The 26,853-nt window shown below is 43.8% G+C and overlaps 1 protein-coding gene across 3 annotated transcripts in view; it reads right to left on the bottom strand.

Annotated features, from left to right (window-relative positions):
* Positions 1 to 4,895: 4,895 nt before the first annotated feature.
* The window catches only part of PTAR1 (protein prenyltransferase alpha subunit repeat containing 1), a 90,687-nt gene continuing 68,729 nt past the window's right edge, over positions 4,896 to 26,853 (bottom strand). For all 3 annotated transcript variants that reach the window (XM_063913903.1, XM_063913901.1, XM_063913900.1), the window contains exons 5-7: positions 18,031 to 18,244; positions 7,549 to 7,817; positions 4,896 to 5,714 (exon numbers count right to left, since the gene is read on the bottom strand). In XM_063913903.1, the coding sequence (XP_063769973.1) occupies positions 5,360 to 5,714; positions 7,549 to 7,817; positions 18,031 to 18,244 (838 nt within the window). In that variant the 3' untranslated portion in view covers positions 4,896 to 5,359. The remainder of the gene's footprint in view (positions 5,715 to 7,548; positions 7,818 to 18,030; positions 18,245 to 26,853) is intronic.

Here is a 26,853-nt window from a genome sequence, read left to right as displayed (position 1 = left end):
CATCAGGTATTACAAGTGTGTATACTAACACCAAACAATGACACAGATGTGGCTGCACAGTGTTAGTAGCAAGTGCGCATTGTCCTGTTTTTATACAATAATCTAAGTGCCATATAAACATGAGACAATATTGTTCTGACAGTTTTCATAAATGCGACAATTGCATTTTGAATATAAAATGTAGTTAATTACAAACAAACATCTGTTGTTTTCCCCTTTCAAAGAAAAATAGGAGTCTTCTTTACTGCAGTAGTGCAAATGGAAATGTCAGTAATGCAAATAGATGGCTGCGACTTCATAATAAAGCTACAATGCTAATGATTTAAGTACTATCCACTGGAGGGGAGAATACACAAATCAGAAGCCAAAAGTTAGTGCTACCTCGAGTTTTTGTTAAAAATCCTTGCAAAAGCACTTCAGATAGGCCTCCTAAGGTGCATCCACATCTACTGTAATTGCACATACTTTCAGTAAGGCTTGCTCACCCGTGCTTCCTCTCTCCAGGTTTAAGGAGACACAAGTCAAACATACTGTACACAAAAATGTATATAATGATAAATGTACACCTTTTTGGTGCACTGTACAGAAATGCATGTCTTACACACACACACACACACACACACACACACACACACACACACACACACACACACACACAAAAAAGAAGCTTAGATCCACTTATAAATGAGCACCTGAGTATTCAGACTTAAATGAAACTCGTCCAGTGACCTATTCTATATAAGATAAATGTTAAGGCCTGAGTCACTGCCTTCATGTCTTCCTTAGTAATATAATCTAAATAATTGCTGGACTGACACACAGGTGCAAAACAAATCACTGCTAGCTTCAAGGGGAACAGACATGTTATCCTGTGCTGCTAAAAGATCTTATGGGCTTATTCGGGTTTGTTACCAAACCAAAAAAGCACACTTATGGGCAAATCCATGTGCACTGCAGGTGGGGCAGATGTAACATGTGCAGAGAGAGTTAGATTTGGGTGGGTTATATTATTACTGTGCAGGGTAAATACTGGCTGCTTTATTTTTATACTGCAATTCAGATTTCAGTTTGAACACACCACACCCAAATCTAACTCTCTGCCCATGTAATATCTGCCCCACCAAACCTGAATAATGCCCTTGGACTCCTATCACAGGTCTTTAAGTCATTGACTACAATTACAAGATGTGTACAAGTATTTTGGCAATTGTAATTGAAAGGGAAAGACATTGGGGGTAATTCCAAGTTGATCTCAGCACGATTTTTGTTAGCAATTTGACAAAACCATGTGCACTGCAGGGGAGGCAGATATAACATGTGCAGAGAGAGTTAGATTTGGGTGGGGTGTGTTCAATCTGCAATCTAATTTGCAGTGTAAAAATAAAGCAGCCAGTATTTACCCTGCACAGAAATAAAATAACCCACCCAAATCTAACTCTCTCTGCAAATGTTATATCAGCCCCCCCTGCAGTGCACATGGTTTTGCCCAATTGCTATCAAAAATCCTGCTGCGATCAACTTGGAATTACCCCCATTGTAAGGTGAGGCAAGGGTAATGTAGTACATTTTACATTCATGCTTCACATACGACACGTTTATTTTCTAGGTTTAGTTGTACATTAAAGGAAAACTGTAGGTTAAAGTAATATTATGCTACTGTCTGCCATCCTACAGCCTAATGTATCCGAGTGTCTGTATTCAGAGCATTAATATCAGCGTGCATCTCTGGAAGAGTAACCAACAGTACAGGTAGATTATCCCATATCCGAAAAATCCAATATCCAAAATGACTGAGATAGTGACAACTTTGTTTTCTGATGGTTCACTATGCACCAACTTTGGGCCTAATTCAGACCTGTTCGCTCACTAGGGTTTTTTTTTGCAGTACTGCGTTCGCATAGTCGCCGCCCACAGGGGAGTGTATATTCGCTTTGCAAGTGTGCAAACGCATGTGTAGCAGAGCTGTACAAATAGATTTTGTGCAGTCTCTGAGTAGCCCAGGACTTACTCAGCCGCTGCGATCACATCAGCCTGTCCAGGACCGGAATTGACGTCAGGAACCCTCCCTGCAAACGCTTGGACACGCCTGAGTTTTTCTAGACACTCCAAGAAAACAGTCAGTTGACACCCACAAATGCCTTCTTCCTTTCAATCTCCTTGCGAACGCCCGTGCAAATGGATCCTTCGCACAAACCCATCGCTGAGCGCCGATCCGCTTTGTACCCAGGTGACGCGCCTGCGCATTGCGGTGCATACGCAGTTTAGACCTGATCGCCCACCGTACGAAAACGGAGCCTTGCGATCAGGTCTGAATTAGGCCCTTTGTTTCATTATTACAAATATTGTATAAAATTACCTCCAGCCTGTGTGTATAAGGTGTATATAAAACATAAATGCATTGTGTTAAGACTTTCGTCACATCCCCAAGAGATCTTATTAAGGTATGCCAATATTCCAAAATACAGGTAAACTAGTGGAAACCTGTCGAAATAGATTATTTTTATTTTAAGAATAAACTCATATTGAGCAACAAATGTAGAACAAATGTTTACATTGCTCAATTACGCTTCTCCCATAGACTTTACATGGTAACTTAGCCGCTCCGCAACGCCCGAACCGTTGCCCCAATCTCATTTCTCTCTTCAACTGGCACATCTACATTAAGACCTTTATTTTGATACCTCAGCCATATTTACACATTCAGTCATTCTCTTGAAATAGGTCTCACAGTGGAAAACGCCTTACAGAATGAATATATAAATACGAAATCCAAGATACTTCTGGCCCCAAGCATTTCAGATATGGGAGACTCAACCTGTAATAGACATAAAAAAAGCAAAACTCCACAGGTTTCTATTTAGAATAGAATCTACTGTCCTTGGTTATCCTAAAAAGATTCTCATCCCAAAGCAGGATTTGATGCAGTACACATTAAGGTGAACGAACATGGGAAAACATACACAATACAGTGCAAACTCTTACATAAACATTTTTAAGGAACTTCTATTTTTATATTTCTTTTATGTCAAAGTAAATAGACCTTCAAATAGTCAATTCTTGCAAGAATGTAAAAAAAAAAAAAAAAAAAAAATCAGTCTGTTTTCAGAGGTACTCCTATCTTTTGTACCCAAATCTATTGTCTCTATTTTAAATGTGTCCCATTTGGTCATTTTGCATATATATCGGGACAGCTAAGAATAGCCCACGAAAACGTTTAGTAAATAAAACCAACACTAACATGCACCTCCGAGACTCTTTTTGCAATTTTGTCTCTCCTTGCTAGGTTGGCCTTCAGAGTTTTGTGACCTCTTTTTCCCTTATAGCTACCTGCTTCGCTTATAAAGATAAACAATTGCAGTGGGTACTCTCCTCTTTGCCAGTATACATTTCAATCTTTTTATTATTGTGTACTTTGTACTGATTGTCTGTTATCTCTCTGTTCTTTATTTTTTATACGTTCCCTCTGTAGGTATAAATAAAAATATAAATATAAAATACATCAATTGATGTGCTTGTAAATCAGTGATAAACTACCAAATACACTGCAGGGGCCACATTAGGCGGCCCTCTAACCTTCAGAAGAGCTGCAGAAAGAGACATAACTGTATATAACATAAGAGGGAATTTTAAATCAGTATTACAGGCTATAATAAATATGACAACAAAGCAGGAATGAGCTGGGGGCTGGTAAAGACGACTTGGAAGACTGCCCATTGTCCATCATTGTTGTAAACCATAAGCATTACTATTTTTTTTTTTTTACAAACATTATAATCCAAGAGGCATGCAGTACACATGAAATGGTACTTTAAGTAAACCTAAGAGGAAACAAAAAAAAGTGTTGGATTGAAAATATGACAATGATATTTCTGTAAAAATGACTTTAAAGTAAAACAGTGTTATAAATGTACTTATATTTAGAAAATGAAACCTATGTGGGCACTGTTCCACTGATCTGTCTAGCACATACAGATGGTTGCCATCCTTAACTAAAGTTCTAGCATTCAGCTGGAAGGGTTTGGCAACTAGGTATCTATAGAATGCAGCAAGACTTTTAAGACAACATACTGATCTGAGATCTAGGCATGCATACAGCACTAAGTGAAGATCCAGACCTTCATCAGGTCACTGAATACTTAATTCGTATGGACCTTGATAATAGCACCTATATCAAAAGGGCTAGTATCCTGTATAAAAAGAATTATGATGTGAATTTAGCGGGAAGCCAAGCTACTAGTGAGGCATAAAAGCGAGGAAGCTAATGGCCATAAAAAGATATTTCAGTGTATGTATGAAAATGTATATTCTGCACAACATTTATTTAAATCCAGTAAGACCACATAAGGCATATGCACCAGCCATTAAAGTTTCCAAGACTGGCAGACTATAAAATTGACATAAGAACACACAAAATGTCCTTTCAGGTTCAGTACTATTTTGGGAGCTTGGGAGGTTGTCTCAAATGGTGAGGGAGCGGTTTTAGGTCCAGCAATCAGTTACCGGATTGTTGTACTAAATATTACAGTGTTACAAAGAGTTACAAATGAGTTAGATGCTACAGGGTTATAATACTGCTAGGGTTACAGGCAGGATCAAAATTGGGGGATTCCAGTCACATAGGGTCTTTGGGAGCAGTAGGCATGCTAATAAATAATACATATATGGTTTATGGTGGGTGTAAAATTGTCAGGACTCTGCAATTACTTCTTATGTTTACTATTAGATTGTTTGTACACTGCTTGAAGGTTAGGGTGCATGTAGGATGTTAGTTATTTTCTTACCAAGAACACAGTTTATAAACAGATAAAAAGAATTAAGTCCACAAAGACAATTTAAAAAAAAGGTAAAGGCTTCCAAAACAATGGCCATCATTGAAGTTACAGTCTGAATCCATATTTCTGTGTTGTCTTTTATTACTTTAAAATAATGATTATTTAGGGCACAGCGATGGGTAGGAAAACTAAATGCTTTACCCAAAACGTCTAATGTTAGTAAACCAAGGCGAAAAAGTTGCAGCTCTTAATAAAAATGTTCAAGTAACCGTCCTTCAATTGCTCTCACCCTAACATGTGAAACAATTAAAATCCATATTTAATTGTACCAATAGAATGAAATGACTTAGGAAAAGGGTGAACGAAAAGTCCTGTAACAGATGCAGCATTTTCTTTTCCGAGTTAAATAAAAGAAAAAAAAAGAAAAGAAAAAAAAACTGACTGTAACGATAGGAAAAAATAAATTAAAAATAAATGTTCCTGTGGACTCTTAATTAGTGAAAGGAGCATGGCTTGCAATCCTTGCAACCATATCTCTGCTAAAGAAAATATTGCACAAACATAATCCATATGTAATTTGTTATCTGTTAGTGACCTAGCAACGACAGCAGCCATTTTCGGTATGAAGCAGCAAACCTGGACTGTTCAGCATTTCTGCAGCTGGATGAGACACAGTTAATAAACCTGAGCTCGGATTCATATATAAGAGTGTCTTGGACAGGAGCACGCTTTAGACGTTTCGTTTCTTGAGTGTAGCCCTGCTTGTTTGCGTCACACACTCCGTCGATATCCATGGTGTTCGTGTAGTAACCCAGAATGTTGTTGCGGATGTGTGAACCATTTCCTGTGCCAACAGCCGCACCATCCACACTTCTGACTTGTGGGGTTGGGGAGTGAGATTGTTCATTGTGCAGTTGGTGAACCAAGCCGAGTATCTGGCGCCTACAAAACAATTATAAGGCAATAAAAATAAAGATGGTTACAGATAAAAATAAAAAAAATGCCCCTGTGCCCTACACTCCTACAGTAGAACCTTTCATTGTGACTTGTATTTCATCCTGGCTCATTTGCCTCTAAATAAAAAAAATTTTTTGTGTGAGATATAATACTAAGCCTTCCTATTTCATCACTGCGTGTATAGATTCACAGCTATTGTATGCGCCTTTAATATTTTTTGTGCTACTATACAAATAGAAGAGCATATAAATAGTGTTATCATACTATTGTTCTTTGAGGACTTTAATGCAGTTTATGTTTTATTTTTATGAGCAGACTGTGTATGTTTCCTCCCACACTCCTACTTGTCATTTAAATGGATTCTAACAAAAAGGACCCTAGTGTGTGTTTGTGATGTAATGAATTAGGGGCCCATGCAGAGCTGAACACAAACACATTTACTGAGAATATCTTGTGTCAGTTTGCCCTGGGCATGCTCTGTAACCATGCATATGCAGTTATGGCAATCCGTGGCAATTTCCACCTGCGACTGAGGAGAGGGGGAACTGGGCTGTAACAAGGTGCTCTGACTAAAAGGGCCCCATACACTACAACGATATGTCTGAGGCGATTTCCCTACGATTCCATACGATTTGGTACATTTTGCATGTGATATATCATACGCAATCCCAGCAATGCCTGCGGGAACAGATATATCACGAGTGCAGCACTAGCGATCTAGGGGATCCAATTCGACCCTCACGGGAACGCGGAGCGGATACACAGCCAAAATGCCCGATTTCACCCAATATGTCGGCCCGAACTGGGCTTTATCGTTCTAGTGTATGGGGCCCTTTATAGACCAAGTGCAGTGAGTGACAACCAGAATGCTGGTTGTGCAGAAATATGCCTGACTGCAGACACATCTTGTGCTTATAGCATAGGGTTGGTCCACCAGTAGAGCTGCATAAAACTGCACACAGTCAAATATACACATTCAGTTTGTGCACACAATACAGGAGTAATTGTGGACGACTTTCACTCAATTATGAATGAGCCCCTTAGACTGTAAACTCCAACAAGGCAAAGAGTGATATGAATCATTCAACATTCTGCAGAAGGTGCGGTGTACAATGATGCTGCACTACTACTACTACTAAAAATAATAATAATAATAATAATAGAAATTATGTTTTTAGATTTACAAACAAGGGAGGAAAATAAAACATTTTAGCAGTTTTTCTAACCATGTGAACATATACACATACACCCACACATTAAATATTTCATTAGTCCTTGATAAAAATAAAAAAAAGTATGGCAAGTCATATTTAATTTATGTGGTAGATGCTGAACTGTAGCCTACAGAGTTACTTGTGACAGGCTCATTCCACCTTACAGCTGTGCAACTAGCTGGTCATTTCCTTGCGTGTTTTCTGTAAAGACTCTCCTCCATATAAGCAGGGCCCTGGGGATGGTATATATTGCTGCAGAAGCCCAGGAAAACCAGCTGTGGCAGTTAGGGCTGCTACTGTGGGTGGGGACCTGTGTCAAATATTTAATTTAGGTGTCTTTGCAGCTTTAAACCATGTTCTCTGCATATATTAGAAAAGAAAATCCATCCCTCGGTGATAGGAATAACCCGGCTTTCAAAACACACAATATTCTCTGCAGAGAAGTTTTTGAAAGAATTGTAAACTGGAACAAATATGCATTATTGAGCCATGCAGTGCTCTACAAGAAGGTAATTGGGGTCATATATAAAATGAGACACTGAAGCATTAGAAATGATAGATCAATGTAACCACAGCAACTGACACCAATGAAATGTTTGTCTCACCTGTGGCACCAGAGTGCTTCATGCCCTGGGTAAGATTCTATAAGATCTCTGCTAAGTTCCATTTCTTCTTCTATGAAGAGTGGCAGATCCAGGCGTGGGGCCTCCTCTTCTCTGGGAAGACTGGGACTAGTCTTACTGGAGTTTTCACAGTCCATCTGCGCTTTAACCAGTAAAGACTTCAGCAAGAACTGACGATAATGGAAACCACTGTGGTCTGACACATGCATGGAAACCCAGTGTTTTGTGGAAGACAACTCGTCTAAAAGAAGCTGAACAGAAGAAATAAAATTATTGTTTATCTTAATTCAGACCCTTAATTTTAAGAGATAAGTATAGGATTCCATTGTTAGATGGAAATCAGAATAGTTGTCTAATTCAAGCGCATGCTGAGAAAATTTGGGAAGCTGCAATCACACACAGTGACATCTATTTTATGTATTAGAATTGCAGACAACAAAAGAATACAAAAGCAGCGAACCACTAACTGTGTAAATTGTGTCATTTGCTTTTCTCTAATTTCTGTACGTGGTATTCTCTTTTGCTGCTTTGTATATACAGATGAATGTTTCACTAAGCAAAGGCTGGGGAACCGAAAACCTTAGGCTCTGACAAGTCTTCAATGCTAATGCAATAAAAATAAGAATTTACTTACCGATAATTCTATTTCTCGTAGTCCGTAGTGGATGCTGGGGACTCCGTCAGGACCATGGGGTTTAGCGGCTCCGCAGGAGACAGGGCACAATAATAAAAGCTTTAGGATCAGGTGGTGTGCACTGGCTCCTCCCCCTATGACCCTCCTCCAAGCCTCAGTTAGGATACTGTGCCCGGACGAGCGTGCATAATAAGGAAGGATATTGAATCCCGGGTAAGACTCATACCCGCCACACCAATCACACCGTACAACCTGTGATCTGAACCCAGTTAACAGTATGATAACAACGAAGGAGCCTCTGAAAAGATGGCTCACAACAAGAATAACCCGATTTTTGTAACAATAACTATGTACAAGTATTGCAGACAATCCGCACTTGGGATGGGCGCCCAGCATCCACTACGGACTACGAGAAATAGAATTATCGGTAAGTAAATTCTTATTTTCTCTAACGTCCTAAGTGGATGCTGGGGACTCCGTCAGGACCATGGGGATTATACCAAAGCTCCCAAACGGGCGGGAGAGTGCGGATGACTCTGCAGCACCGAATGAGAGAACTCCAGGTCCTCCTCAGTCAGGGTGTGCCCCTGACCAAGTAGCAGCTCGGCAAAGTTGTAAAGCCGAGATCCCTCGGGCAGCCGCCCAAGATGAGCCCACTTCCTTGTGGAATGGGCTTTTACTGATTTTGGCTGTGGCAAGCCTGCCACAGAATGTGCAAGCTGAATTGTACTACAAATCCAGCGAGCAATCGTCTGCTTAGAAGCAGGAACACCCATCTTGTTGGGTGCATACAGGCTAAACAGCGAGTCAGATTTTCTGACTCCAGTCGTCCTGGAAACATATATTTTCAGGGCCCTGACAACGTCAAGTAACTTGGAGTCCTCCAAGTCCCTAGTAGCCGCAGGTACCACAATAGGTTGGTTCATGTGAAAAACAGAAAACACCTTAAGGAGAAATTGAGGACGAGTCCTCAATTCTGCCCTGTCAGAATGAAAAATTAAGTAAGGGCTTTTATATGATAAAGCCGCCCATTCTGACACACGCCTGGCTGAAGCCAGGGCTAATAGAATCTTCACCTTCCATGTGAAATATTTTAATTCCACAGTGGTGAGTGGATCAAACCAATGTGACTTTAGGAAACTCAAAACAACATTGAGATCCCAAGGTGCCACTGGGGGCACAAAAGGAGGCTGTATATGCAGTACCCCTTTTACAAACGTCTGAACTTCAGGCACTGAAGCCAGTTCTTTCTGGAAGAAATTTGACAGGGTCGAAATTTGAACCTTAATGGACCCTAATTTTAGGCCCATAGACAGTCCTGTTTTCAGGAAATGTAGGAAAACGACCCAGTTGGAATTCCTCTGTAGGGACCTTCTTGGCCTCACACCACGCAACATATTTTCGCCAAATGCGGTGAAAATGTTTTGCGGTTACATCCTTCCTGGCTTCGACCAGGGTAGGGATGACTTCATCTGGAATGCCCTTTCAGGATCCGGCGTTCAACTGCCATGCCGTCAAACGCAGCCGCGGTAAGTCTTGGAACAGACAAGGCCCCTGCTGGAGCAGGTCCTTTCTTAAAGGTAGAGGCCACGGTTCTTCCGTGAGCATCTCTTGAAGTTCCGGGTACCAAGTCCTTCTTGACCCATCCGGAACCACGAGTATCGTTCTTACTCATCTCCTTCTTATGATTCTCAGTACTTTTGGTATGAGATGCATAGGAGGGAACACATACCCTGACTGGTACACCCACAGTGTTACCAGAGCGTCCACCGCCATTGCCTGAGGGTCCCTTGACCTGGCGCAATATTTGTCTAGTTTTTTGTTCAGGCGGGACGCCATCATGTGCACCTTTGGTTTTTTCCAACGGTTTACAATCATGTGGAAGACTTCCCGCTGAAGTCCCCACTCTCCCGGGTGGAGGTTATGCCTGCTGAGGAAGTTTGCTTCCCAGTTTTCCACTCCCGGAATTAACACTGCTGAGAGTGTTATCACATGATTTTTCGCCCAGCGAAGAATCCTTGCAGTTTCTGCCATTTCCCTCCTGCTTCATGTGCCGCCCTGTCTGTTTACGTGGGCGACTGCCGTGATGTTGTCCCACTGGATCAATACCGGCTGACCTTGAAGCAGAGGTCTTGCTAAGCTTAGAGCCTTGTAAATTGCCCTTAGCTCCAGTATATTTATGTGGAGAGAAGTCTCCAGACTTGATCACACTCCCTGGAAATTTTTTCCTTGTGTGACTGCTCCCCAGCCACTCAGGCTGGCATCCGTGGTCACCAGGACCCAGTCCTGAATGTCGAATCTGCGGCCCTTTCATAGATGAGCACTCTGCAGCCACCGCAGAAGAAAACACCCTTGTCCTTGGAGACAGGGTTATCCGCTGATGCATCTGAAGATGCGATCCGGACCATTTTCCCAGCAGATTCCACTGAAAGGTTCTTGCGTGAAATCTACCGAATGGGATCGCTTTGTAAGAAACCACCATTTTTCACAGGACCCTTGTGCAATGATGCACTGATACTTTTCCTGGTTTTAGGAGGTTCCTGACTAGCTCGGATAACTCCCTGGTCTTCTTCTCCGGGAGAAAACATCCTTTTCTGGACTGTGTCCAGAATCATTCCTAGGAACATTAGACGTGTCGTCGGAAAAAGCTGCGATTTTGGAATATTTAGAATCCACTCGTGCTGTCGTAGAACTACTTGAGATAGTGCTACTCCGACCGCCAACTGTTCTCTGGACCTTGCCCTTATCAGGAAAGCGTCCATATTTCTTTTAGGAAGAATCATCATTTCGGCCATTACCATGGTAAAGACCCGGGGTGCCGTGGACAATCCAAACGGCAGCGTCTGAACTGATAGTGACAGTTCTGTACCACGAACCTGAGATACCCTTGGTGAGAAGGGCAAAATTTGGACATGTAGGTAAGCGTCCCCGATATCCAGTGACACCATATCGTCCTGGTTCGCTATCACTGCTCTGAGTGACTCCATCTTGATTTGAACCCTTGTATGTAATTGTTCAAATCTTTTAGATCTCACCGAGCCGTTTTGCTTCAGTACCACACACAATATAGTGTGGAATAATACCCCTTCCCTTGTTGTAGGAGGGGTACTTTGATTATCACCTGCTGGGAATACAGCCTGTGAATTTTTTTCCAATACTGCCTCCCTGTCGGAGGGAGACGTTGGTAAAGCAGACTTCAGGAACTTGTGAGGGGAAGACGTCTCGAATTTCCAATGTACACCTGGGATACTACGTGTAGGATCCAGGAGTCCACTTGCGAGTGAGCCCACTGCGTGCTGAAACTCTTGAGATGACCCCCCACCGCACCTGAGTCCGCTTGTATGGCCCCAGCGTCATGCTGCGGACTTGGCAGAAGCTGTGGAGGACTTCTGTTCCTGGGAATGGGCTGCCTGCTGCAGTCTTCTTCCCTTTCCTCTAACCCTGGGCAGATATGACTGGCCTTTTGCCCGCCTGCCTTTATGGGTACGAAAGGACTGAGACTGAAAAGACTGTGTCCTTTTCTGCTGAGATGTGACTTGGGGTAACAAAAGTGGATTTTCCAGCTGTTGCCATGGCCACCAGGTCCGATGGACCGCCCCTTTATACGGCAATACTTCCATGTGCCGTCTGGAATCTGCATCACCTGACCACTGTCGTGTCTATAAACATCGTCTGGCAGATATGGACATCACATCTACTCTTGATGCCAGAATGCAAATATCCCTCTGCGCATCTCGCATATATAGAAATGCATCCTTAAAATGCTCTATAGTCAATAAAATATTGTTCCTGTCAAGGGTATCAATATTTTCAGTCAGGAAATCCGACCAAGCCCCCCCAGCGCTGCACATCCAGGCTTGAGGCGATTGCTGGTCGTAGTATAACACCAGTATGTGTGTATATACTTTTTAGGATATTTTTCAGCTTCCTATCAGCTGGCTCTTTGAGGGCGGCCGTATCTGGAGACGGTAACGCCACTTGTTTTTATAAGCGTGTGAGCGCCTTATCCACCCTAAGGTGTGTTTCCCAACTCGCCCTCACTTCTGGCGGGAAAGGGTATACCTCCAATAATTTTCTATCGGAGGAAACCCACGTATCATCACACACTTTAATTTATCTGATTCAGGAAAAACTACAAGTAGATTATTCCCTCCCTACATAATACCCTTATTTGTGGTACTTGTAGTATCAGAAATATGTAACACCTCCTTCATTGCCCTTAACATGTAACGTGTGGCCCTAAAGGAACATACGTTTGTTTCTTCACCGTCGACACTGAAGTCAGTGTTCGTGTCTGTGTCGACCAACTGAGGTAAATGGGCGTTTTTACAAGCCCCTGACGGTGTCTGAGACGCCTGGACAGGTACTAATTTGTTTGCCGGCCGTCTCATGTCGTCAACCGACCTTGCATCGTGTTGACATTATCACGTAATTCCTAAATAAGCCATCCATTCCGGTGTCGACTCCCTAGAGAGTGACATCACCAATACAGGCAATTTGCTCCGCCTCCTCACCAACATCGTCCTCCTACATGTCGACACACACGTACCGACACACAGCACACACACAGGGAATGCTCTGATAGAGGACAGGACCCCACTAGCCCTTTGGGGAGACAGAGGGAGAGTTTGCCAGCACACACCAAAAACGCTATAATTATACAGGGACAACCCCTTATACAAGTGTTTTCCCTTATAGCATTTTCACATATGTAATCATATCGCCAAATAAGTGCCCCCCCTCACTGTTTTAACCCTGTTTCTGTAGTGCAGTGCAGGGGAGAGCCTGGGAGCCTTCCTCACAGCAGAGCTGAGCAGGAAAATGGCGCCGTGTGCTGAGGAGAATAGGCCCCGCCCCCTAAAACGGCGGGCTCTTCTCCCGGAGTTTGTGAGATCTGGCAGGGGTTAAATACATCCATATAGCCTCAAGGGCTATATGTGATGTATTTTAGCCATAAAAAAGGTATAATACATTGCTGCCCAGGGCGCCCCCCCCAGCGCCCTGCACCCTCAGTGACCGCTGGTATGAAGTGTGCTGACAACAATGGCGCACAGCTGCAGTGCTGTGCGCTACCTTATGAAGACTGAAAGTCTTCTGCCGCCTGTTTCTGGACCTCTGGACCTCTTCAACTTCGGCATCTGCAAGGGGGGTCGGCGGCACGGCTCCGGGACGAACCCCAGGGTGAGACCTGTGTTCCGACTCCCTCTGGAGCTAATGGTGTCCAGTAGCCTAAGAAGCAAATCCATCCTGCACGCAGGTGAGTTTACTTCTCTCCCCTAAGTCCCTCGTAGCAGTGAGCCTGTTGCCAGCAGGACTCACTGAAAATAAAAAACCTAACTTAAACTTTTATTCTAAGCAGCTCAGGAGAGCCACCTAGATTGCACCCTTCTCGGCCGGGCACAAAGATCTAACTGAGGCTTGGAGGAGGGTCATAGGGGGAGGAGCCAGTGCACACCACCTGATCCTAAAGCTTTTATTATTGTGCCCTGTCTCCTGCGGAGCCGCTAAACCCCATGGTCCTGACGGAGTCCCCAGCATCCACTTAGGACGTTAGAGAAAAAAAAAAAATCTCTAGCACAGTTCTTTAAAACAACATCTCAGAAATCAGTAAATACAGACGGTTGCTAAGCATGATAACCAGTAACGCCCCAATCTGGGGGATACGGCTTATCTAAAGTGAAAGTACAAAGAGCTCCAAATGCGTGTTTTGTAAGAGCTGTCGCTTTCATGCTACTTTCTGTGAGCCCACTGGCAGCTCTCACCTGCAATTTCGTCAAACCTCTCTGAGGTCGATCAAAAGGGGAACGCCACAAGTATAAGGTATACATACAATCACAGCAGCCACCATAACAAACGTCATCTTTTATGTACAGGATGACTCCCACAGATAGACTTAAATTATTTGATAGCTCCTGCATCTATCTAGAGATTAAGAAGCCTGCTAAGGCAAAGACCCCATTAATATACCAACTTCGCTTTTCTTTAGAACATCCCCCCCCCCTTCAAAACCTTACTGTAATTTCCAAATAAAAAAAGAAAGCGCTCTATAGACCTCACTGTGCTTCAGAAGAAAATGATGGGACCATGAATGGTGTTTCTAACATTCTCAGTGGTTTAGTTTTTCCCCTTATATTTCTACAGGTTGATACTAACAGCATGCTACAAGGGATTGGACCACATATAGTAAAAGCCAGTTACTGTAAAAGCACAGCTACTCTTTTTTTCTAAAATAGTCTCCTTTCAAATCGTATAATGTATGTCAAACACGCTGTCTCCTAAAAGGTGTTTGTTTGTTTTTTGTGAAGTTTTGCGAATAGTGTTTCTATGAAACTTTAATAACACATTTCTAGCAGCAGGCTTTTATTTATTTATTTTTTAAATATTTTGTGGTTTCCCTTGTTAGGAATGATCCACTAAGTACACTGCATAAAGGTTAGCTTTAAATGTTTTGGGGTTTTCCTTAACTATAAAAATAAAAGAAGGACATATGATAACCTTTTAATACAAAGCAATGATAAATTATATCCACATTAACAGTATACATCATAGCCAAAGCATAGAATATTTAGCTGCAAGTATTTAAAACATGTGATGTAACCACAATAGTGATACAATAAAGCATGCTTTGACACCATGTCAATGTAAGATCCATTGTGACTGATGCGGCACCTAACTCATGGTCTTCCCGCTGCACTCAGAAGAGATGGCTCATTATACACGTAGAATCAGACTGCAGACGTCCAGAATGCAGAGAGCACATATTTAACTTTGTTCAGAGCTTACTTTTAGAGATGTTGCTTTTGGCAAACAGACTCCGCTGTGGCATTGGCATGTTAGTACTCGGAGGGGAACTTATGTATGAGCACATCTGGTCTCATTAAGGTTCCGATTCAGAGAAGGACTCAGTGGCCGCACTGGATGTAAGCGGACAATGTTTTAAGTCCACGCATCTGTCCGAGTCGCATTGTGCATGTGTCTCGCAGAACCGCTCACAATGAAGACCATGTTCAGACAGGGAAACTGCGTCTGCCATAGGACTGTGTCAATGGTGCATCTAAATACGCAGAGGCGGATGAGCGTAGAAGCCAGTTGGCATCTCAGGAAGATCAGCGGCTACAGCATTTGCGTAAAGATGCAGGCTAACTCAGAATCACCCCCTACATGTGGAAAAGCAGTGCAGCACTAATGAGGAGTTAATAATGAAGGGTGAGGAAATTAACGAAAAGCTCATAGTTTGATGAAGGGCTGACAATGATTGATGCAGAGATTAATCATGAAATACTGTGATCTCCGTTCAAAGCAAATTTTCTAACACATCTAATAACTTCCTCTTTCTATTATGTTACATACTGGAGACACTTCATTTTATCCTTAAATATGCAGGAACTGCCTGTGAGACTGAGGTGTTAAAGCAACAGAGACAATTCTGGAGGCTTTAGCACGTATGGGAAAACTTCAAGGACTGTAAGTTACCTCTCCTCAAACATGTTTAGTTCTACATATAAATTGTAATTTTCAGCCATGCTTGCATCTATTAAAAAAACATACTTTATGGTGTTTCTGTAGCAATGGGATTTGTCTTTGTTGAATACAATGTTCAATGTGATGTGATTCTAGCTGAGCTCTCCCCAGGGAGGGAACTGAATCGATCTCCATCATCTCTAGGTGTCATACTTTTTCCCTTTTTCAATAAAATACTGTTACTTTTTTTTTCTTCTTTTTTTTCAGATCTGCTACAGCAAAGTTTCTGAAATCCCAGGAGACTTGCACAAGTGTGAAAAATGGTTTAACAAAAGTTATTTCTATCCAGCAGAAAAAAGGGAGAGGTTAGCTGGTCCTTCCTTAGAACTGCAAAGCGCTACAATATAAAGAAAGTGATGTCTCAGCTCTGTTTCACACAATACTTTCATGTGTGCTCTGTTACCTAATGAGCTGAAAATCGATTTAGACAGCTACGCTGCAGAGCTGTAAATATTACCTATAATACACTGTATAAAATAATTTCACCCCTCTGCAAATAAGCCATGAAAAAAGGATCAAAGTAAAAGCACTGGATCAACATACACATTTATCAGCAATTACATTTTTAGGAGATTAAAAAGCTTAAATTGATATAGTAGTTTTAAATGATTCAAAGGATCGCCCTTTCTCCCATTGGTTACGCTGTAGGTTAGCATATATAATGGCTAAAACTTCTGATTCTAAAGGTTTTAGCTATATTATTTTCAAGAAGCTCTACTCAAAATTAGAATTTAGAAGCTGTAATATTTACTTGGATAACTACTGATACTTTAAAATCTGTTTTTCCCCCCCTGAAAAGTGATTACAAAAAGAAAAAAAACTCTGAAACACAACACTGTAACCATTGGACAGGTAAGTTGCTAAGAACAAGTCCTACATAGCAACCTCTGAAACCATGGATACAATGAATGACTGAATGCAGTCCAGTCTTTCCATGGCTACACATGCTGCTAAGGAATGTAAATTTTTCAGTGTCTCCCAGATGGCGGCAACAATGTTTTTCTGAGATACCAAAGGCAACTTCCGGAAACACATTTCAGATATTGAGAGTATTTTCTTGTAAGCTGAAGTAGTCAGCGTGATTATTTAAATTATGATGTGATGTGTCTCTAAACTGTAACATGTGAACCAACAATGAACGTCAAAACTGAAGAATTAGGTATGATTAAAAGAAAAGGGCCGTTCTAATGGTGCAGTCACAGTACTGTATCTGCTGTAATCAAAGTTATTATGAATAACAATCAAAGGCACATCATTTTTAACTGTACATTGAAGTTTGCATGATATTTATAAATATAATGAAAGGTTGTCAAGAAAATGATCAACAGCGCTAGTAGGCATTTCAGTTATTATTAATAAATACAAATAAATATAAAAATAGCACTATGCACCAATTAAAATGTAACATTTTATTCGTACACACTGTGATAACTATTAGGATGCTCTAAGAGCAGCAGCACAACAGGCAGGTAATTCATGTTTAAACAGTATGAGAGGATATAATCTAGTGGAAGTCTTTTACAAAGTGTGGAAGTTTTTTACAAAGTGCGGAATATCGGCTGCGCTGTACAAAGACTGCTTTGGAATCGCCACGCACTCTATTTGCGTACCTGCACCAAGATTTTTAACATTTGTGGTGGAGCAATACTGTGTACAGACCAAGGTGAAGGGTAGGACAAGAGTAAGACAATTGCTTTCAAAGTATGCACTAGTGAGCAAACACACTATCGAAAGCCATGCAGAAACAAGATATACTTTTACATAGAGAAATTATTGAAACTACATAAATGTTAGACATCTCCTGCTATGTAAAACCATCCAGCCATGTCCCCACTGCAGAAGGACTTGAATTTGTCACCAGCTTATTCCTAGCAGCCCTCGAGTCTTAGAACATACTTGCCAAATTTATTACAAACAATCCCAGTACCCCATCACTGTCCTAATTTATTTCTGTTATGAATGAAGCTAAACTAATCCATGTCTCCCTACAGCAGATGTGCATCTTGTTGTGAGATGGGCAGCCCACCCAGGCTCACTGGTAAAAAACCAAGGCGTAAATGGGCACCAGTGCGTAGACAAAAGCGCAGAGTTAAGGAATTTTCAGGTTGTTGGACTATATGCATTAGATGTATTCTTGTACTTGTTTGGTCAATTGAAGATGTGTATATGTTGCTGGTGTTTATAAATTAACAATACATGCTCTTAAAAAAATATAATCTAAACAACAACAACAATAATAATAATAATAATACATTTATATATAATTTCAAATAAAAATGAAATCAAATAAACACTTAACACCGAAATACCTTAACATTTAGTTTTCCCAGGTGCTGTAGAACCCATATACGATGGGACCAGGAATTGTAGTTGCTTGGGTACCTCCCTGCTGCTTTACAGCACACATTCATCTCTTCTCGAACAATTCCCTGAATCTGCTCTGGGAGTGTGTGACAGCTTGTTTCCTTATTCACCAACGAGGAAGAAATGTTCTCCTGCAGGAGGCGCTGTAATACCCACCGCCTAGAAGCATGCAAAGAAAGGAGTGTTAATACTGGCATTATACAAGTATTTCTCATGAAATACTGCTCAGTTAAGCCTCATTTAGTGCTTAAATGAATCCTTATCATTGCTTATTTATATAGCTTCACTATATTGCACAGCAATGTAGGGAGAACGTTGAGTAATTTTCATCAGTCCATGCCTCATTGGAGCTAACAGTCTAAAGGGGAAATTTACTAAGCATTGATAAGAGTGGAGAAGTTACCCATCAACCAATCAGCAGCTCTGTATAATTTTATAGTATGCAAATTATAGAGGTTACTTCAGTGCTGATTGGTTGCCATGGGCACTTCTCTGCTCTTATCACCGCTTAGTAAATGTCCCCCTAAATTCACCAACACAAACACATTAGATTCCTTTTTGTTGTTTTTTTGTTTAGCGGAATGCAGGAGAACACCAAGCCAAATATTGTGAGAGCATAGAAACTCTGCACACCTTACAACACAGGGAGGGGACAGCTGGGCTGTTATTACACATGATAACTCAATTTTTCCACAGTGTTTCAAACCTTTAAAATAAGAATTTACTCACCGGTAATTCTATTTCTCGTAGTCCGTAGTGGATGCTGGGAACTCCGTAAGGACCATGGGGAATAGCGGCTCCGCAGGAGACTGGGCACAACTAAGAAAGATTTAGGACTACCTGGTGTGCACTGGCTCCTCCCTCTATGCCCCTCCTCCAGACCTCAGTTAGGAAACTGTGCCTGGAAGAGCTGACACAATAAGGAAAGGATTTGGAATCCCGGGTAAGACTCATACCAGCCACACCAATCACACCGTACAACTTGTGATACTATACCCAGTGAACAGTATGAATAACAACTGAGCCTCTCAACAGATGGCTCCAAACAATAACCCTTTAGTTAGGCAATAACTATATACAAGTATTGCAGACAATCCGTACTTGGGATGGGCGCCCAGCATCCACTACGGACTACGAGAAATAGAATTACCGGTGAGTAAATTCTTATTTTCTCTGACGTCCTAGTGGATGCTGGGAACTCCGTAAGGACCATGGGGATTATACCAAAGCTCCCAAACGGGCGGGAGAGTGCGGATGACTCTGCAGCACCGAATGAGCAAAAGCAAGGTCCTCCTCAGCCAGGGTATCAAACTTGTAGAACTTAGCAAATGTGTTTGAACCCGACCAAGTAGCAGCTCGGCAAAGTTGTAAAGCCGAGACCCCTCGGGCAGCCGCCCAAGAAGAGCCCACTTTCCTCGTGGAATGGGCTTTTACAGATTTAGGATGCGGCAGTCCAGCCGCAGAATGTGCAAGTTGAATCGTACTACAGATCCAGCGAGCAATAGACTGCTTTGAAGCAGGAGCACCCAGCTTGTTGGGCGCATACAGGATAAATAGCGAGTCAGTTTTCCTGACTCCAGCCGTCCTGGAAACATAGATTTTCAGGGCCCTGACTACGTCCAGCAACTTGGAATCCTCCAAGTCCTTAGTAGCCGCAGGCTCCACAATAGGTTGGTTCAAATGAAAAGCTGATACCACCTTAGGAAGAAATTGGGGACGAGTCCTCAATTCCGCCCTATCCATATGGAAAATCAGATAAGGGCTTTTACATGACAAAGCCGCCAATTCTGACACACGCCTGGCCGAAGCCAAGGCCAACAGCATGACCACTTTCCACGTGAGATATTTTAGTTCCACGGTTTTAAGTGGCTCAAACCAATGTGACTTAAGGAAATCCAACACCACGTTGAGATCCCAAGGTGCCACTGGAGGCACAAAAGGGGGCTGAATATGCAGCACTCCTTTAACAAACGTCTGAACTTCAGGCAGTGAAGCCAGTTCTTTTTGGAAGAAAATCGAGAGAGCCGAAATCTGGACCTTAATGGAACCTAATTTGAGGCCCATAGTCACCCCTGACTGTATGAAGTGCAGAAATCGACCCAGCTGAAATTCCTCCGTTGGGGCCCTTCTGGCCTCACACCACGCAACATATTTTCGCCATATGCGGTGATAATGGTTTGCGGTCACCTCCTTCCTAGCTTTAATCAGCGTAGGGATGACTTCCTCCGAAATTCCCTTTTCCTTCAGGATCCGGCGTTCAACCGCCATGCCGTCAAACGCAGTCGCGGTAAGTCTTGGAACAGACAGGGTCCCTGCTGCAGCAGGTCCTGTCTGAGCGGCAGAGGCCATGGGTCCTCTGAGATCATTTCTTGAAGTTCTGGGTACCAAGCTCTTCTTGGCCAATCCGGAACCACAAGTATAGTTCTTACTCCTCTCCTCCTTATTATTCTCAGTACCTTGGGTATGAGAGGCAGAGGAGGGAACACATAAACCGACTGGTACACCCACGGTGTCACTAGAGCGTCCACAGCTATCGCCTGAGGGTCCCTTGACCTGGCGCAATATCTTTTTAGCTTTTTGTTGAGGCGGGACGCCATCATGTCCACCTGTGGCCTTTCCCACCGGTGTACAACCATTTGGAAGACTTCTGGATGAAGTCCCCACTCTCCCGGGTGGAGGCCGTGCCTGCTGAGGAAGTCTGCTTCCCAGTTGTCCACTCCCGGAATGAACACAGCTGACAGTGCTAACACATGATTTTCCGCCCATCGGAGAATCCTTGTGGCTTCTGCCATCGCCATCCTGCTTCTTGTGCCGCCCTGACGGTTTACATGGGCGACCGCCGTGATGTTGTCTGACTGGATCAGCACCGGCTGGTGTTGAAGCAGGGGTCTTGCCTGACTTAGGGCATTGTAAATGGCCCTTAGTTCCAGAATACTTATGTGTAGGGAAGTCTCCTGACTCGTCCATAGTCCTTGGAAGTTTCTTCCCTGTGTGACTGCCCCCCAACCTCGAAGGCTGGCATCCGTGGTCACCAGGACCCAGTCATGTATGCCGAATCTGCGGCCCTCTAGAAGATAAGCACTCTGCAGCCACCACAACAGCGACACCCTGGTCCTTGGAGACAGGGTTATCAGCCGATGCATCTGAAGATGCGATCCGGACCACTTGTCCAACAGATCCCACTGAAAGATCCTTGCATGGAACCTTCCGAATGGAATTGCTTCGTAAGAAGCCACCATCTTTACCAGGACTCGCGTGCAGTGGTGCACCGACACCTGTTTTGGTTTTAGGAGGTCTCTGACTAGAGATGACAACTCCTTGGCCTTCTCCTCCGGGAGAAACACTTTTTTCTGTTCTGTGTCCAGAACCATCCCCAGGAACAGTAGACGCGTTGTAGGAACCAGCTGCGACTTTGGAATATTCAGGATCCAGCAGTGCTGTTGTAGCACTTCCCGAGCTAGTGCTACTCCGATCAACAACTGTTCCCTGGACCTCGCCTTTATAAGGAGATCGTCCAATTACGGGATAATTAAAACTCCCTTTTTCCGAAGGAGTATCATCATTTCGGCCATTACCTTGGTAAATACCCTCGGTGCCGTGGACAGACCAAACGGCAACGTCTGGAATTGGTAATGACAGTCCTGTACCACAAATCTGAGGTACTCCTGGTGAGGAGGGTAAATGGGGACATGCAGGTAAGCATCCTTGATGTCCAGTGATACCATGTAATCCCCCTCGTCCAGGCTTGCAATCACCGCCCTGAGCGATTCCATCTTGAACTTGAACCTTCTTAGATAAGTGTTCAAGGATTTTAAATTTAAAATGGGTCTCACCGAACCGTCCGGTTTCGGTACCACAAACATTGTGGAATAGTAACCCCGTCCTTGTTGAAGGAGGGGTACCTTGATTATCACCTGCTGAGAATACAGCTTGTGAATCGCCTCCAGCACTGCCTCCCTGTCCGGGGGAGCTGTTGGCAAGGCAGATTTGAGGAAACGGCGAGGGGGAGACGTCTCGAATTCCAGCTTGTATCCCTGAGATACTACTTGTAGAATCCAGGGATCCACCCGTGAGCGAGCCCACTGGTCGCTGAAGTTCTTGAGACGGGCCCCCACCGTACCTGGCTCCGCCTGTGGAGCCCCAGCGTCATGCGGTGGACTTAGAGGAAGCGGGGGAGGACTTTTGTTCCTGGGAACTGGCTGTATGTTGCAGCTTTTTCCCTCTACCTCTGCCTCTGGGCAGAAAGGACGCGCCTCTAACCCGCTTGCCTTTCTGGGGCCGAAAGGACTGTACCTGATAATACGGTGCTTTCTTTGGCTGTGAGGGAACATGGGGTAAAAATGCTGACTTCCCAGCTGTCGCTGTGAAAACGAGGTCTGAGAGACCATCCCCAAACAACTCCTCACCCTTGTAAGGCAAAACTTCCATGTGCCTTTTAGAATCTGCATCTCCTGTCCACTGCCGAGTCCACAATCCTCTCCTGGCAGAAATGGACATTGCGTTTATTTTAGATGCCAGCCGGCAAATATCCCTCTGTGCATCCCTCATGTATAAGACAGCGTCTTTAATATGCTCTACGGTTAGCAATATAGTGTCCCTGTCTAGGGTATCAATGTTTTCCGACAGGGAATCTGACCACGCAGCTGCAGCACTGCACATCCATGCTGAAGCGATAGCCGGTCTCAGTATAATTCCTGAGTGTGTATATACAGACTTCAGGATAGCCTCCTGCTTTCTATCCGCAGGCTCCTTTAGGGCGGCCGTGTCCGGAGACGGTAGTGCCACCTTTTTTGACAGACGTGTGAGCGCTTTATCCACCCTAGGGGATGTCTCCCAACGTGACCTGTCCTCTGGCGGGAAAGGGTACGCCATTAGTAACTTTTTTGAAATTACCAGTTTCTTATCGGGGGAAGCCCACGCTTCTTCACACACTTCATTTAATTCATCAGATGGGGGAAAAACCACTGGTAGCTTTTTCTCCCCAAACAGAATACCCTTTTTTGTGGTACCTGGGGTAATATCAGAAATGTGCAACACATTTTTCATTGCCGTAATCATATAACGAGTGGCTCTATTGGAATGTACACTAGTCTCATCGTCGTCGACACTAGAGTCAGTATCCGTGTCGACATCTGTGTCTGCCATCTGAGGTAGTGGGCGTTTTAGAGCCCCTGATGGCTTTTGAGACGCCTGGGCAGGCACGGGTTGAGAAACCGGCTGTCCCACATCTGCTATGTCGTCAAACCTTTTATGTAAGGAGTTGATACTGTCGCGTAATTCCTTCCACATGTCCATCCATTCAGGTGTCGACCCCGCAGGGGGTGACATCACATTTATCGGCACCTGCTCCGCCTCCACATAAGCCTCCTCATCAAACATGTCAACACAGCCGTACCGACACACCGCACACACACAGGGAATGCTCTGACTGTGGACAGGACCCCACAAAGTCCTTTGGGGAGAGAGAGAGTATGCCAGCACACACCAGAGCGCTATATAATGCAGGGATACACACTACACACAGTGATATTTCCCCTATAGCTGCTATAATACACAGTTTGCGCCTAAATTTAGTGCCCACCCTCTCTTTTTTACCCTATTGAGCCTGGAAACTGCAGGGGAGAGCCTTGGGAGCGTCCTTCCAGCGGAGCTGTGAGAGGAAATGGCGCCAGTGTGCTGAGGGAGATAGCCCCGCCCCCTTCACGGCGGACTTCTCCCGCTTTTTTCAGGATATTTTTGGCAGGGGATTTTACACATATATAGCCTTACTGACTATATTATGTGTTTTTTTGCCAAGCTAAGGTACTCTTATTGCAGCCCAGGGCGCCTCCCCCCAGCGCCCTGCACCCATCAGTGACCGGAGTGTGTGATGTGCATGGGGAGCAATGGCGCACAGCTGCAGTGCTGTGCGCTACCTTAATGAAGACCAGAGTCTTCAGCCGCCGATTTCCTGGACGTTCTTCTTGCTTCTGGCTCTGCAAAGGGGACGGCGGCGCGGCTCTGGGACCGGACGACCGAGGCTGGGCCTGTGTTCGATCCCTCTGGAGCTAATGGTGTCCAGTAGCCTAAGAAGCCCAAGCTAGCTGCAAGCAGGTAGGTTCGCTTCTTCTCCCCTCACTCCCTCGTAGCAGTGAGTCTGTTGCCAGCAGATCTCACTGAAAATAAAAAACCTAAATATACTTTCTTTTCTAAGAGCTCAGGAGAGCCCCTAGTGTGCAACCAGCTCGGCCGGGCACAAAATTCTAACTGAGGTCTGGAGGAGGGGCATAGAGGGAGGAGCCAGTGGACACCAGGTAGTCCTAAATCTTTCTTAGTTGTGCCCAGTCTCCTGCGGAGCCGCTATTCCCCATGGTCCTTACTGAGTTCCCAGCATCCACTAGGACGTCAGAGAAAATGGGTTTTCCCACTACAGTGCAATTTGTGTCTCTGTGTGTATGTCACATCCTGGTCAGCACAGGGCTGTTAATAAATAAATCAGCACTGTCATGTAAATTGACATGAACCAATCTGTACAGCAAAGTACTCATGTAAAAAAATAAGACATTGTCCACCTTTTATCTCATTTTAGTATTGTTAAGGTGCATAAACACTTGCCGAGAAAATGAACGATGTCGCTCATTTTCACCCTTCATGAGCGATATTGTTCACTTTATCGGCAAGTGTGTATGGCAACGCCGACGAGTGATGCGTGGCCCCACAGGTCGTTAGCGACCCTCGCTGTCAGCCGTGCATGCAGCTCAATTTGGACTGTCGTCCAAGAGCTGCATGCATGGCGCGGCCGCTGCGTGACGTCTCTGAGTGATATGGTAGTCATATGGCTCAGTGTGTATGCCCTGCCGCCGACCGCCCTGGCCAGGAAAGGGGAAAAACTAGGCGACGTGGCTTAAGAGGCCCACTGTTTTTGTTTGCTAAAATAACAAATAAATGGCAATGGGGTTGACTGACTTGACTACTCATATTGCAACTACACACCAACATCTTATCTGTTGTCTGAGTACTTAATCATTGCGCTCTGTTGAAAACTTGATAAATGACCTCTAATATATAGGGAGTACTCTCCAACAACCTTCAGCTCCATGATATAAATTATTTTGCTTGGTGCTCTGGGACCCGGAACCTACTCCGAACTTATTTGAAATGAAAGCTACAGAGAAAGGGATAAATCTGCATACTTGGGATATATATTGATTCCCAGTGATAGGAATGTGATGCGTGTTGGATATAAAGCCCCAGAGGGATCCCAGATTTAATATTCACTCAGGAGATGCTAGCCACTCCAACTGTGGCTTGCTGTAATGAGATCAATACCCAGGGGAAATCATTGCAACTGCAGTTGGTTCACAAAGTCACTAGCAGCTTATATTTAAAAAAGGAAACCAAAATTGAATTAATGCCTGTAAAAATCTTGTAATGTTGAATGTATAGGCAGGTTTACATTCAATGTGTTCTTTATAAACGGGAGTAAATACAAGATTTCATATGTGCAGACAGATAGGGTAAGGTATATTTTGCCATTTATGTCGACATTGGGGTATACTCAATTCAAGTCAGATCCATTCCGACATGCATTTGTTGGAATGGATCCGGCAGGACCTATTCAATGAACGGCCAAATCCGATAGGATTTGGCCGTTCCAGACAATCTGAATCCGACTTTAAAAAGGGAGCTGAGAGGAGGAGACGGGTGAGAGCAGGAACCCAGCGGCTCCAGCAGCGTAGCAGGAGGATGGGCACCGCTGCCAGACCTCATGGCAGCGTCCACCCGGCTGCTCCAGCAAGCGGGACCTAGCTTGCTGGAGCCGTATGGATGCTGCTATGAGTGGCGGCAGTGCCCCATCCTCCTGCTACACTGCTGCAGGCACTGGGTTCCTGCTCTCGCCGTCTCCCTGCTGCTCTCGGATGACATGTCGGAAAAAATTAGGCTGGATTGAATATGTCGGAACCCCCTCCAATCTATTCCAGTCGGAAACTGTCGTCTTTCCGACAAGATGGCAGATTCCGACTCTAATTGAATATACTCCATTATCCATATTAACAATCACTATGCCGGCACTAAGTATCGACATGATTAGAATGTCCAAAAACATCCCTAGTGGATTAGTGGTAATTTACCTGGTGACGCCCTAATGACTTCTGACGGATCCTTATGCTTACATACGACGAGCCCTAACCCCAACTCTCCCCTTCCGCAGCCTAATCCAATACCTCTATCTAGTGCCTAATCCTAATCCTCCCGTCCCGTAGTCTAACCCTAAACCCTCGTGGCTGGTCTGTGCAGAATTTAGGCATTTCACATGTGGACTACATCCCCACAGAAATACATTCATATTGATCACATGACGTGTTACTAGAGAGGCATGTCAGATGAAAGCATAATGCATAAAACATCACTATACATGCATATTTAAAGAGTAAAGTATGGCAGAGAAGTGACAGAATAGTAAGCAATGCGTTCAGACAGAAAACATCAGATTAAAAGAAGAAAAGCAACACCCACAAAATATATATATATACGGAACAGCCTTAATACATACTCTGCACATTCATATAGCCATCAGCTTCTGATCTGGGGCCACTTAACATCGCATTGCACTATGTCAGTGTTCCCCAAACTCCTTCCTCAAGGACCCCTAAAAGTTCACGTTTTCCAGCTCACCTCCCAGAATCACAAGTGAAATAATTAGCTTCACCTGTGGCCATTTATTTTTTTAAAAAGTCAGTGAATACACCTGTACACCTCTGGGTGACCTGAAAATGTGAAGTGTTGAG

Source organism: Pseudophryne corroboree, chromosome 1, assembly GCF_028390025.1.
Source record: "Pseudophryne corroboree isolate aPseCor3 chromosome 1, aPseCor3.hap2, whole genome shotgun sequence".
Lineage (NCBI taxonomy): Eukaryota > Metazoa > Chordata > Amphibia > Anura > Myobatrachidae > Pseudophryne > Pseudophryne corroboree.
The sequence above is the reverse complement of the archived record's forward strand: the minus strand, read 5'-3'. Positions and strand labels throughout refer to the sequence as shown.